Source organism: Vanacampus margaritifer, chromosome 7 (genome assembly GCF_051991255.1).
Source record: "Vanacampus margaritifer isolate UIUO_Vmar chromosome 7, RoL_Vmar_1.0, whole genome shotgun sequence".
NCBI classification, from domain to species: Eukaryota; Metazoa; Chordata; class Actinopteri; order Syngnathiformes; family Syngnathidae; genus Vanacampus; species Vanacampus margaritifer.
The window spans coordinates 4,148,383-4,160,934 of NC_135438.1; the positions used below are offsets into that span (position 1 = coordinate 4,148,383).

The 12,552-nt window shown below is 41.3% G+C and overlaps 1 protein-coding gene across 10 annotated transcripts in view; it reads left to right on the forward strand.

Moving 5' to 3' along the window:
• lrba (LPS-responsive vesicle trafficking, beach and anchor containing) overlaps positions 1 to 12,552 on the forward strand; it is a 218,242-nt gene that overhangs the window by 112,277 nt on the left and 93,413 nt on the right. For 6 of the 10 annotated variants that reach the window (XM_077569992.1, XM_077569995.1, XM_077569994.1 and 3 more), the window contains exons 37-38: positions 11,938 to 12,062; positions 12,180 to 12,194. In XM_077569992.1, coding sequence (XP_077426118.1) covers positions 11,938 to 12,062; positions 12,180 to 12,194 — 140 coding nt within the window. The remainder of the gene's footprint in view (positions 1 to 11,937; positions 12,063 to 12,179; positions 12,195 to 12,552) is intronic. The other 4 variants (XM_077569997.1, XM_077569999.1, XM_077570001.1 and 1 more) reach the window with 1 other exon arrangement.

Genomic DNA, 12,552 nt, shown 5'->3' on the forward strand with positions numbered 1-12,552 from the left:
CAGCTTGATGAATCTCTCCGGGGACGCTTCTCCTTTCCAGACCTAAATCACAATTATGATACATAATTGTAAATGTATCGCACGCGTTCAAACCGAGGCCTGCAGTATGTCTACGTCGGCCCTTTGCGTGCAGATTCTCTTTTTTTTTTTCTTCTTCTTAGTGCTACCGGGTGCTACAGGGTCGAAAAAGGAAATAGGACTTTGGCATGTCAATGGAGATTATCAGCGTTTAGTTTACACGCAGCCTCGGAAATGCGTGACACGACACGGGCAGGAAGACGGAGAGAGGACGGATGAAAGCTAGAGTGAAAAAAAATCATCTAAAGTGGCGATAAAGACAACATCCTTTCCTCTGGTCGCAGCGTACCTCAGCGAGTGTACAAATCGGCACGGGAAAAAGGTCGACGGTGTACAGAAATCGGCATACGTCACAAACTGGGCAGTGAGGAAATAGTTCCAAAATTAGGCCCATTTGTAGCAGCGCCATCCGTCCGTCCGTCTTCAATTCCGCTTATCCGGAGTCGGGTCGCGGGGGCAGCAGCTTTAGCAGGGAAGCCCAGGCTTCTGTCTCCCCAGCCACTTCACCCAGCTCCTCCGACGGGATCCCAAGGCGTTCCCAGGCCAGCCGAGAGACGTAGTCTCTCCAGCGTGTCCTGGGTCGTCCCCGGGGCCTCCCGCCGGTAGGACATGCCCGGAACACCTCCCCAGGGGAGGCGTCCAGGAGACATCCGAACCAGATGCCCGAGCCACCTCAACTGGTTCCTCTCAAGCAGCGCCATCCATTTTCAATTATTTTACACGTTTATGAGGAAAAACACTCTAAGCGGATGTTTGTCATAAAAGTCCAATCAAATGAAATCTGCTGAAACACTCAAACAAGATAATTCTCAAAGCAAAATGCTGGAAATGAGGACAGTCTAGGACGAATTTGTTATGATCGCCCAAATTCACCCTCCCAAAAAAATCCCCTCAAAATAAAAATCAACCTTTGCCCTCTCTAAAAACAGTTGGGTCAAGTAACCCAATTATGGATCAAAAATGGACCGGTCCACTTAATAGGTCATTTTGACCCAACTTTCTGGGTTGTTTTATACAAAATGACCCAAGTAAAGGATCTGACCAATATTTCTAAGTTGTTTTACGCTGAAAGACGCATTTCTTGACTCAAAGTTGGGTCAAATTGACCCAAGTAGGGGATCGGTCCATTTTTGACCCATAGTTGGGTTATTTTTGACTCAACTGTTTTTAGAGTTTTTCCCAATCTTTATGCAGCCAAGGCAGCCATTTCACTTAAAAAAAAAATCTCACAGCAGACCACCAAACATGTAAAAAAAAAAAAAAAAAAAAAGAATTCTGTGAAGTCCTGATCTCATCTCATTTTACTCCGATATTGTCAAACAGAAGAAGAAGAAAAAAAAAAGATATTGTCAAACAGTGTTCAATCTGCGACTATTTAATTGAACCCCAAAGTGATACACTGACAGGATGCCATAACACTTGCTGTTGTTTGAATTGAGTTTTTGCTTTGACTTGAGAGCAAAAAATTTGTGAGCGCAGTGTCGCAGATCGAATCGGTAAACATTTCACAAACTTCAGAACGGAACTCCCGTGGCAACCCCATGCAATCATTCACATCGTCTATCGTACCCGTTTAAAAACTCAGAACGTCTTTTGCTCTGCTTATAAACAAATGGAAACACAAACTGGACGTCACGCTGAGCGGAAACAGCTGTCGTCGTCCCGCAGCTCTCATCTCGTCCGACGACTTCAGAAACAATTAGCCTTCGCCCCGATCCATCCTAAACATACATTACGGAGAAATGTAAGCAATCTTGCCTCCTGTTATGGGACGTGGATATCGCAGGACACTTTTCAAGCGGACGAAAGGGGATGTTTCCGAGTCGGCGAGCATCCGATATGTCGTGTTACAACAATATAGCCCCCAAATGCTAACATTTATCGCCGCTGTGTATACAGCACAGTGGAGCGGGGCAAGCGCGGGAATGGCAACAACGTGTCACGGCGGAGCGTGTTGACAGTTGAGGATGTCCATATGTTAATGCGTTAACGCGGCCCAAAAGCTGCGTCGCAGATGTAAATGTTTGCTAAATCATTTGGAAGGAAGGTCAAGTTCAACGGCTACTTGATGATGACGTGCTTTCATTCGCATTTATAGATGGATGATGATGTCATCAGGAAATGACTATTCATTCTTTTCTTTTAATGGGTTGGAGCCTTTGGTAACCTTGTTTGCTGTTTATAAATATATATATATATATATATATATATATTATTATTATTATTATTATTATTATTTTTATTTTTTTTATTGATGTCATGAGCCTTACGTAAGAAAGTGCAAAGATTTGTGCACCTTTTTGCATTTCAAATTATGAAGACTAGCTGTTGGGTTGACATAATTTATTCTGCCACAAACTGGTTTCATTAGAATCATTAGCTTGTCAAGTTATCTCATCTAATTCCACTACATTTTGACTTTGTGTTCAACTTAAAAATGGTTCTTGTCATTTTAATTCATGTTATTAGTTGGTGTGGTTTTGTATCACAACAATTTAAAATGGCTGACTGATTATTTTGCCACCATGTAGTAGGGCTGCACGATATTGGAAAATCATTGCGATATTTATATGATATCGATATCATTGCGATATTTAACATGTAAATTAAGCAATGACATTTTTATTATCTAATGAAAGAATAAATTTTTTTCATGCAGCAAAATAAGCAAAATCAATCTATTTTTAGTTCATTGCAATTACAGTACCTCTCGATGATGTTCAATTTTAGTTAGCGTCTGACTGGTCAAATTCAGATAAAAGCATAAAATTCCATATGAAACTTATTGCATGTCTTTGGGATATGGACCAGTATCGCGATATCGATATTTTTTCGATATATTGTGCAGTTTCAAGCATCTCTTGTAACATCAGTTAAAAAATAGTTGTCAGCAATTGGTAATGACATCATAAAACTTTCTTAAAACTCTAAATGGTCTTCATAATAACTGAAACAGCTTAGTGACAAGTTGGATGGGTTGTAACTGACGACAGTATATTTTTATTCCACATTCAAATGCTGTCCCCGCATGAAAATCAACAGATTTTTGCTGATTTTTCTCTGTTTTAAAATTAACTCTTTGACTGCCAGACGTTTTCAGAAAAGGGATGCCGTGGGTGCCAGGCGATTTAAGCATTTTGACTGACCTTTCAAGGTCCACAGAAAATGTTGTGTTTGGACTATGGAAACACACATACTACCAAATGAAAGATTGGACTCTCATCTTTCATCAGAAAAAAAAGTTTGTTTCTACCTTATTCCGTTTTTCAGTAATCAACAATAGAAAATGGTTAGTTTCACCTCTGTTTTGGAACAAACGTCTTTTAACGTCTTTGGCACTCCTCCATAGGATTTTACTAAACGTTATTTAACGTTTTTGGCAGTCAAAGAGTTAAACAAATACAAAAGGTCAAAGTATTGTAAACCAGTCAGATGTTCTACCTGTAATTCATATCTTTATTGTTGTTCGCGTTAAGGAACCAAGAAATATGTTATTTTATTTGCTTCTCTTTTTTTTTAATTAGTCAATTTAATCTGTTAACATAATTTTATTTTTTGCCAAATATTGGAAATGGCCTAAAAAAAAATCCTTACCGGTCCAGTCCTAATTTATATATTATACAAAAAATGTTTAATTCTTTGCATTGTTATTAGTCTATGACTGCAATTTGTAAAAGAAATAATAATAATAAAAAATAAATAAAAAAATAAAATAAAATAGAAATAATGTAGTGTTTTGGGCCTGCATCGCTAAATGCATTTCCTTCCATTTCAGCATTTCATGAGTGTTTTGAGACAACAAATGAAAGTCGTAAGTCAAGGCACCGCTGTACTCGGGGAAACATTCTCTTGTAATAACGTCTTTGGCTCTTCTTCAACGCGGTCCGCTTAACGGCTCCGGAATGTCTCTTTGGGCCCCTATGAAAGATGGCCGCTCTCGACTGGACTTGGGCTTGCAACTCTCAGATTTATGAGTTTCATATACCCTTAAGAAAGTATATGGCCAAGGTCACGATAAAAGGTGGGCTGATCAATATCTGAATGAAAAACCATTGAGGAGTCCCGTCCCCCCCCCACCCCACCCCCGCACTTTCTCGCCAGGTGCAATATGTGGCGCGTATCGATTGTCAAGGGGCCAGTAGTTAGTCAAAGGCTATCTCCTTTGACTAACACCTTCACCACCTTCTCTTCCTCCTGATAGATTGCTACACGCCACCGCAGCTGTAATTACGCCCAGGCGCCAGCAGGTCATTTATTTTGCCGCTTTTGCCGTTTGCTCCCCCCCCCCCCCCCCAAAAATGGCCTTTATCTTGGGAATCCAGCACTTCCTGCTTACCGCTGAGGAACAAACACGGGGCATGTAAAGAAGACGTGCAAGAAAGGAAGAGCCTCAGCGTTTCACTTAACCGCTGTTGATATTATCCAAATTGCGGACTTTTTGGGGCGCGCTTCTCGAAAACGCAAACATTTTTTGCAAGCATGTTTATGCGAGGGAAACCGTATGCATGTTCGGGTCCTAAACATGAGCCGCATGGACGTGTCTATCATAACAGAAAAAGTCTTCGAGACCCATGCCTGGAATCCATTGTCGGCCATTTTGTTTTGAGGAAGCTATTTGGGGGATCAAAAGTCCATGAAAAAAGGCTCCGTAATGGGTGAGGCCGAATGGTGAAGCTTTCTTGCTTTATCTGGATCAGCTCACTTCAAGATGTTATTTTATTTTATTTTATTTATTTATTTTTTTTAATAATCCATGGAGAACCCAAGAACCCCTTTCTTCTTTGGAAAATTATGAATTATATTATAATATATATTATTTTCAATTTTAACCCTTGTTTTTTGAACTAGCTCGGAGTTGCTAATTTATCAAAATATATATATAAAACATACCTCTAGGCATTCTGCAACATGATATGAAATAGATTAACAAAAAAAAAAAATTTTTACCATCTGATGGTTTGTTGAGAAGATGGTTTTGTTTGGATTGATTTCCAGCTCAACAAAACAGCATGTTTGTTGCCAGCCATCTTGTCACCACCACTCTGGCTCATGTAAGTGCAATATTCATCCACTAGATGGCCCCATGCAGGGGTCAGAAGTGGCACTCTGGACTTTTGAAGTTAAATTAAAAAAAAAAAAAAAAAAAAAGGTCTTTATTTGAGTAGCAGAATTTATAGGGGCCAAATTTGACCCCGTGGGTTCTCCAGGGTTAATAATTGTGACATTTTATAAACAATACAGCAGATGCAATATGATGGTCTATGTTTGTATATTTCTTGTTTTCGATCCCCCTCAGCAAATTATCCCCATCTAACCTTGAGCTCCTCCACCATTTTTTTTTTGTCTTACTTTTCGAGGCGTGACGGACACGCGGGGCCGCGCCGTCAGATTTGTCACCGCCGTTCAAGAGCATCTCTGAAAGCTGGAGGTCAGGGGATTATTAAAATGGGCCAGTAATGGCAGAATTATGCAACCCGGGTCCGGCGGATGCCCCTCATTACCCGGCAGCGGCGCTGATAAATGGCCGTAACGGCCTGTTGTCAAAAACACGGGTGGGGGGGGGGCGTGTATGTGAAGCTTCATCAAAAATACAGATGGTGCCACTTGAGCGCGGGATACTTTGTTTTGCCGACTTTGATCAATATTTACTACTTAACATTTAAAACATCGCACTTTTGATTCATGATAAAATAGTGACGATAATTATTGTGTAATTGACCGCCTTTTTTGACACTCAATTTTTACTGAGTGTAATTGCTGCTAATTGTAAAGGCGCGCATTAAGCGGCTGCTAATTAGGGCTCAATTTGCATCCTTTCATTTCGTGCCGGGGTACCGGGAGCCCCTTTGCCTCGCACCCTGGGGAGCGCGTTTGATCCACACAAGCTGCTTGGATGCAACATCGCCTGCATTTTGTTTTAGTCTTTTTTTTGAAAGCTCTTGGATAAATTGGAGATAATTGGCAGGACTGCTTTAAAAGTACAGAGTTCAGTCTGTGTGCAGACGGTTCAAAAGTATACAGGGGTTCAACTAAGAGAAATTATTCGTAAACCTTTTCTTGGGAGAATATTGGAGCATTTTGTAAAAAAAAAAAAAACTGTTACGTTGAGTGCCTACCGTACTCTTGGAACGATGTGTGTTTTTTTTTTTAAGTTTCCCACAAAATTCTTTTGATGTCATATGTTGCATTAATTCAACTCTAAGAATAAAATCAGAGTGTTTACATTTGTTTTGTTTCAGTTTGGAAAAATAGTAATATTTTGTACAAAAAGTATAAAAAAAAACAACAACATTTTTCGTGGAACACAAAAGTTTAGTTAAATCAAAGTATGGGCGACTTCAACATCTTTTCGTAAGTACAGCAACATTTCTTTAAAAGATGCACTCCAAATGGCTGTTGTGAAAGATGTTTAGCACCCAAAACACCAGTAAAAGTTCACTTAAAACAAAGTAAGGACAATTGACTTCCCTCTTTACTGCCTGTGGAGAAGTATGCGATTTGAAGGTCAGTTTTACGCACCGCTATTATTTTTTTATTATTGTACATCTTCACTGATTGTACATAAACATTGAATCAAAAACAAAGTAGGGGCGATTGGCTTTCCTCTTCACTGTCATCAAGTATACACTTCCAAAGACAACTTTACGTTGATTTGAAGGACAGTTTTACAGTGACAATTATTATTAAACATCTTCAGCGTCAGAAACACCAATCAAGGTTTAAATTAAAACAAAGTAAGGGCGATAGGCTTTTTTTCCCCCCAGTATTAGTGCAAGTATGATCATTGAAGGATGGCTTTACACGGCAAATGCAATAGAAAGTACACCATAAAATGCTGTTATTAGACAACTCTAGCATAACAAATGCAATTCCACCTTCATTTAAAACAAAGTAGTGGCGATTGACTTTGCTCTTCTGTTTGTGCGGAAGTATGGCCTTTTGAAGGACAGTTTTTACACCATCGTACCTCATAAAAGCACACAACTAACCACTATGATTGGACACGTTTATACCAGAAATGGCAATAAAAGGTTTATAAAAACAAAGTAAGAACCCTTTGAAGGTTGCAGTAAATGACAAGTGGTGTCATTTGGAAGCCAGTATTGTATGTTTCTGTGACCCCAACATTACCTCATCTGCCAAACATTAGTGAAGGGGAATTAACATACACACGTGTAGATGCTCTCTTTAAAAGTGCACGGGGGGGAAAAAAAATCACCCGGGTGGGACTTAATCACAGCAAACAATCTTGGCAGGAAGGTGTTTGCTCCTCTCTCTTTTTTTTTTTATTTTTTTATTTTTAATTTGAGTCTGGAGGAGACTCGCCCGAGCACCGGCTCTTTGTCAAAAGAGCCTGGCAGTGATCGCCCCACATGACAAATCCTCAATCTCGCCGTTTCGGCCCAACACGCGCTATATGCAAATGGCGGCAAAAAAAAAAAAAAAAAAAAGATCCCCCCCCCCCGCTTTGCACGGCAGCGGCATTTGAGCAATTTGAAAGGGGGGGGGGGCCGCCAATAGCGAGCGGCATTAATGTCAAATAAGCGAGGGCCGGGAAATCCGTGCCTCTCTTTGACCGTACAAGCAAATTAATTTAGTGGAAAAGGTTATGTATGACTGTTTGTGCCCAAGCGCAGTCACTTGCGGTGATATATGAACCCGCGTTCGCTCGCTCGCTGCAAGAAAGGTCATCTCGTATCATTTACATAGCCCCGGCGTTTGCCGTACTCGCTCGCTCGTTCAGGAATGGAAGGAAAAATATTTCATACCGTTAAGAACCGCATTTTTGCCCATCTCGGATGGCAAATCATTTGTTTTAAACACACTGAAAAGGCCAAAGCGGGACGTTGAAGAAGCGTTTATGTTTGAGGCCGGCAATTTCTCTTTGACAAAAAAAAAAAAGAGCAATTGTGCTATTAAAACATCAGTTGCGAGTAAAAAACAGGAAGTTCGAGATTTGGGTTTGAAATTCCAGGAAAAATGGGCCTTAAAGAAAAATGAGTTCTAACCCTAGAAATAAAATTGGGTCGATATGTCTGTCAATCATGTCAAGACTCTCAAAACTCAACAACCCATGTCTAAGATTGAACAGGAAGTCAGCCATTTTGCTTTGAAGCTGTTATGTCAGATCAGTGGACCCCAACCTTTTTTTCACCACGGACCGGTTCATATATGTCCACAACTTTGGCGGACCGGCAACCCAGTGGGTCGGGGTTGGGGGGGGGTTTGCTTGGCTGTTCGTCGGCTGATTAATAAAAGGCTACGACAACAAACGCGAGTCCACTACCATAACAAGGGTAACAAAACGCGACAGAGATAATTAGCATCTTGACATGTGTCAAGAGTCCGTCGTAAACAGAGACAATCTGGTCACTTTTCAAAATAAAATATTTTTAAGCCTAGGCTAGTCAATTAACCGGAAGTACAGTGAGTTTTTTTTAAATTCTTTCAACCGAGCGGCCCGGTACAGGTCCGCGACGCGGTGGTTGGGGACCACTGTGTTGGATGAAATCGTTTGGGTTTGAAACATGGCGGTTGTCTTCGGAGGGTATTTTGCCGCACGTCTTGAATCTCTAAAGATAATTAATTATCTTTTCTCTTCGGAACTAGAGGAGGTGTGGCCTGAAGTGTTGGCACATTCTGTGTTTTTGGAAGGCAGTTTTGTACTTGTGGTCATGGAGGTTACATCCGGCACCGTCCAGTTGTAATTTTATTTTTATTTTTTTTTTATCTCTGTGCATTATTGATTAAATCTGAGCTGCCGGATCAGGGACAAGAATCCGGCTGTGGTTTCTTATCTCTTCGGTGGTAGCATTTCGGGTACCTCAGACCCTTTTTTTTTTTTTTATGTTATGTACTGTTCTATGACATCAGTGCTAACCCGTATAAATCTTCCTCTCCCCTCGCTGTATTTAGACCAGCGACTTAACGAGAAAGCTGTCCACATGCTTTTTTTACGAGCACGCTAATTAGTAATTACACAAAAGTGGTCCGCGTGATCTGCCGCACGTCGGCCCCCCTTTTGTTATTTTAATTGTTGTTATTTTGAAGCGCGGCGGCGGCGGCGCTGGCGCTGGCGTGGCAGTAAATCGTGCCAAGGACACGCCCGGGCGGGATGAACGAGCGCTGAATAATTTATCGGCTTTGCGGAAGCGCAAGCGGTCGGGGTATCTTTCACGCGCCGCCGTCATTAGGACCCCCATTGTCACCCCCTTCTCGCCCGACACTGGCAGAGGTTGTGCGGCGCCCGCCCCCACCCGCATACTTTACCATCCTTCCTATGACTAATTACACCAGCTCACCACTTCACCCTCCTGATGGATTAATGTGCATTGTGCAAGGCCTATATAGGAACCCCCCCCACCCCCCCCCCCCCACCCCCCATTCCCCCCTCCTCCTACCTCCTTTCGGGAGTTGAGAGACATGTTGTGTCCTGATCCAGAGCTAAATAATTATTTTCCTCACATGAATGCCATCGCAGGCAGAATGATGAAGTGCGCACACACTATCGCAGACAAACACACTGCGGGGACACGCGTGAAAAAGGTTGAAGGCCCAAAATAGTTACTGGCGAGAGAAGTGGGGTAGAACCTGGACGAGTTGCCAGTTAAAGCGGTTGCCTCGAGATACGAGTGACCCGATTTAGGATTTTATGCAAGATACGAGCAGTGAACAAAAACAGCGGCACTTTGGCAAATAGGACACGATTCTTGAAAAAAGAGCCTTCAAGTCGCGTTATGTCGTTTGATACGTTAAATTTTTTTATTAGGAGGGATTGGTATGGTTAGATTTTGTTTTTCTGGTGAAAGAAGAGTCTGCACAATAGTCTGTTGGTCATACAATCAGTCAAAATGCTCTAAAATCACTGGCAGGTTTGTGATCAGTGCAATTGGCTGGCATTGAATGAGTTAATGCTAACGATTGGGAACACCATTAGCATGCTAATGCTTAGCATCAATAGCCGCAGTTTCAGAGGCAATGCATATTTGAGCATAAACAGTGGCGCACCAATTTGAGTCGAATATAACAATCCTCACAGGCATATATTCTTTATCCTCTGTGAAAAATGACTATTACAGTACTTTACTGACTCTCTTACCGTATAATTAGAAAAAAAAAGTATATTCTTACTCAATTATGTCCACATGATTTTACATTACACCACTTCCCAGTGATGGTGGGCACAGCAGAAGGAGCGGCGCAATTAATTGAATTGCAGCATTAAATTATGATGCACAATCTACTTTACTCTTTACATTCCATTAATTTTTGTTATTTCTAAGTACAGCATTATCGACTATTTCTCATTCTTAAAAAAACTAATATTTTGATTATTGGGGGGCCGGGACAAATTAATGCCATTTCCATTCATTTAAATGAGGAAAGATGATTTGAGATATGTGTAAGGGCTGCATGATATTGGAAAAATATGTGATCTAGTTGTTGAATATTGCGATATTGATATTTAACATGTACCTAAAGAAATCATGTTTTTACCATCAAATGAAAGAGTAACATTTTTCATGTAGCAAAATAAGCAAGCTCAATGTATTCTTCACTAATTAATTATAAATTACTCTAGCAAATGTTCAACTATTGGATGGTGATGCACATTTAAGTTTGTGTCTGACTGGTCAAATTGAAGCTTATTGCATGTATTTGCGATATGCATATTCAATGGGCCAATATTGCAATATCGATATTTTATCAATACATTGCCTAGCCCTAATATGCGTGTGTTAAGGTACAAGCATGGTGACGGAATGAATTCAACTTGTATCTCAAGGCACCACTGCAATCTCAAGTTAAGATACTCTGATGCAATCCATTGGTTTTATAGCGTAATAATAGAAAGTTGTTGACTTTTTGGCGAGGAAAAACCCTGGATTGGTCGCTAGCCAATCACATGCAATGAGAGATGATGAGTCCAGTTGACTTTTTACAAAACTTCATCATTTTCTATCTGACTTGAGTTAACATTCTGGCCTTGGTGGTGACCTTAATAGTTTTAGCCATAATCTTAGCTGATGCATGATGATGCCTTTTTAACCCCCCCCCCCCCTCCCCCCCCACACACACACACACTCTTGGTTTTAAGAGGCCCATTTTGGAGAAATTGTCGTCATTTTCTCCCGCAAAGCTCTTTTAAAGGCCGCAGTGTGATCGTTGCCATTAGAGAGGAAGATTTGTGAGGCGCCCCCAGATGGAGCATAAAGCACGCCGGGGTTCCTTCCATCAGCCACCGCACGGCTCAAACCATAAACCGTGTCGCCCTGCACACCGGCAACACACACTCCACACATGACTAGTTTGCAAAATGGCCGACATTTTTGGTTTTTCGTACCGCTGTCCATGTTTTCCATTCATTATGATGTATAAGGTAGAAAATGGGGAGGGGATGACTCATTGATTTTTTTTTTTTTTTTTTTGCATTATTCAATGTCGTACAAGTGTAAATAAAAAAAATAATAAATTAGGTTACGTGTATTTTAAGTTGTAAGTAAATAAATAAATTACTACTGCACTTAAATGTCCGATTTTGTTTCACTTTGAAGACAGTTCCTAAAGATTAAATGTATTGTACTTGAAAGTTAATGCTAATTCATGGACATTTTTTTTTTTTACTTCTGTTTACAAAGCGCAGATGCACCTGATTATCAAAATAAAATGGGTCCCAAATGTCCCACAAATGCGTACCGGTCCGCGGCCCAGTTGGCGACCGCTGTTCTCAAGGTTTTTTACCAACAATGGCGGCTTTATGGAGCCCGGCCCGAGCGCTAATGCCGGGCCCGAGCCGTAGCACGCTGGCTGGGTAATTGCTAACACATGTGCTCGTACCTCTCGCCGTCTCCTCTGCAGCCGACCCAGGGAGTTCTGGCGCCTGGACAACTGGGAGGACGACTTAAGACGGCGACGGCGCTTCGTCAGGAACCCGTTCGGATCCGCCCACTCGGAGGCCACGCTCAAGGGCGCCGGCGAGCACGGTGAGTCGGCTCGCTACTAGCTGTTAGCGGCAAGTAGCAAATGGAATTCACTTGATGTGATCTGAGCTGCAACGGGTTGTAAAATGTTTATTTTTCTGTTTCTTTGATGCAAAACAGTGGCGGGTATCAGTGGTGAGTAACATTTCTATTCCCTTTTTATTTTCTTATTATGCATTTGGGAATAGTGTGGCTCCAGGTTACCAATTTTAAGGTGTATGATTATGTTAAAAAAAAATATTGTGCTTTTTTTCCACAATTTAAAATGATTTCCAAGGTGTCTTAATATGTCTGTGACCAACCCTGGCTCACTTGCATGAGACAGGGCTGCCCCACAAAACGGGTATGGTTTATATTTTCACTGGTGGAGGAAGCACTTCATCACCAAGCCGCCAAATTACACTCAATTTGTGTGCAGATATGTGCATGAAGCAGATACATCACCAAACCCAATATAGCGCCCCAACACCACCATGTGGACAACTGTTGTAAT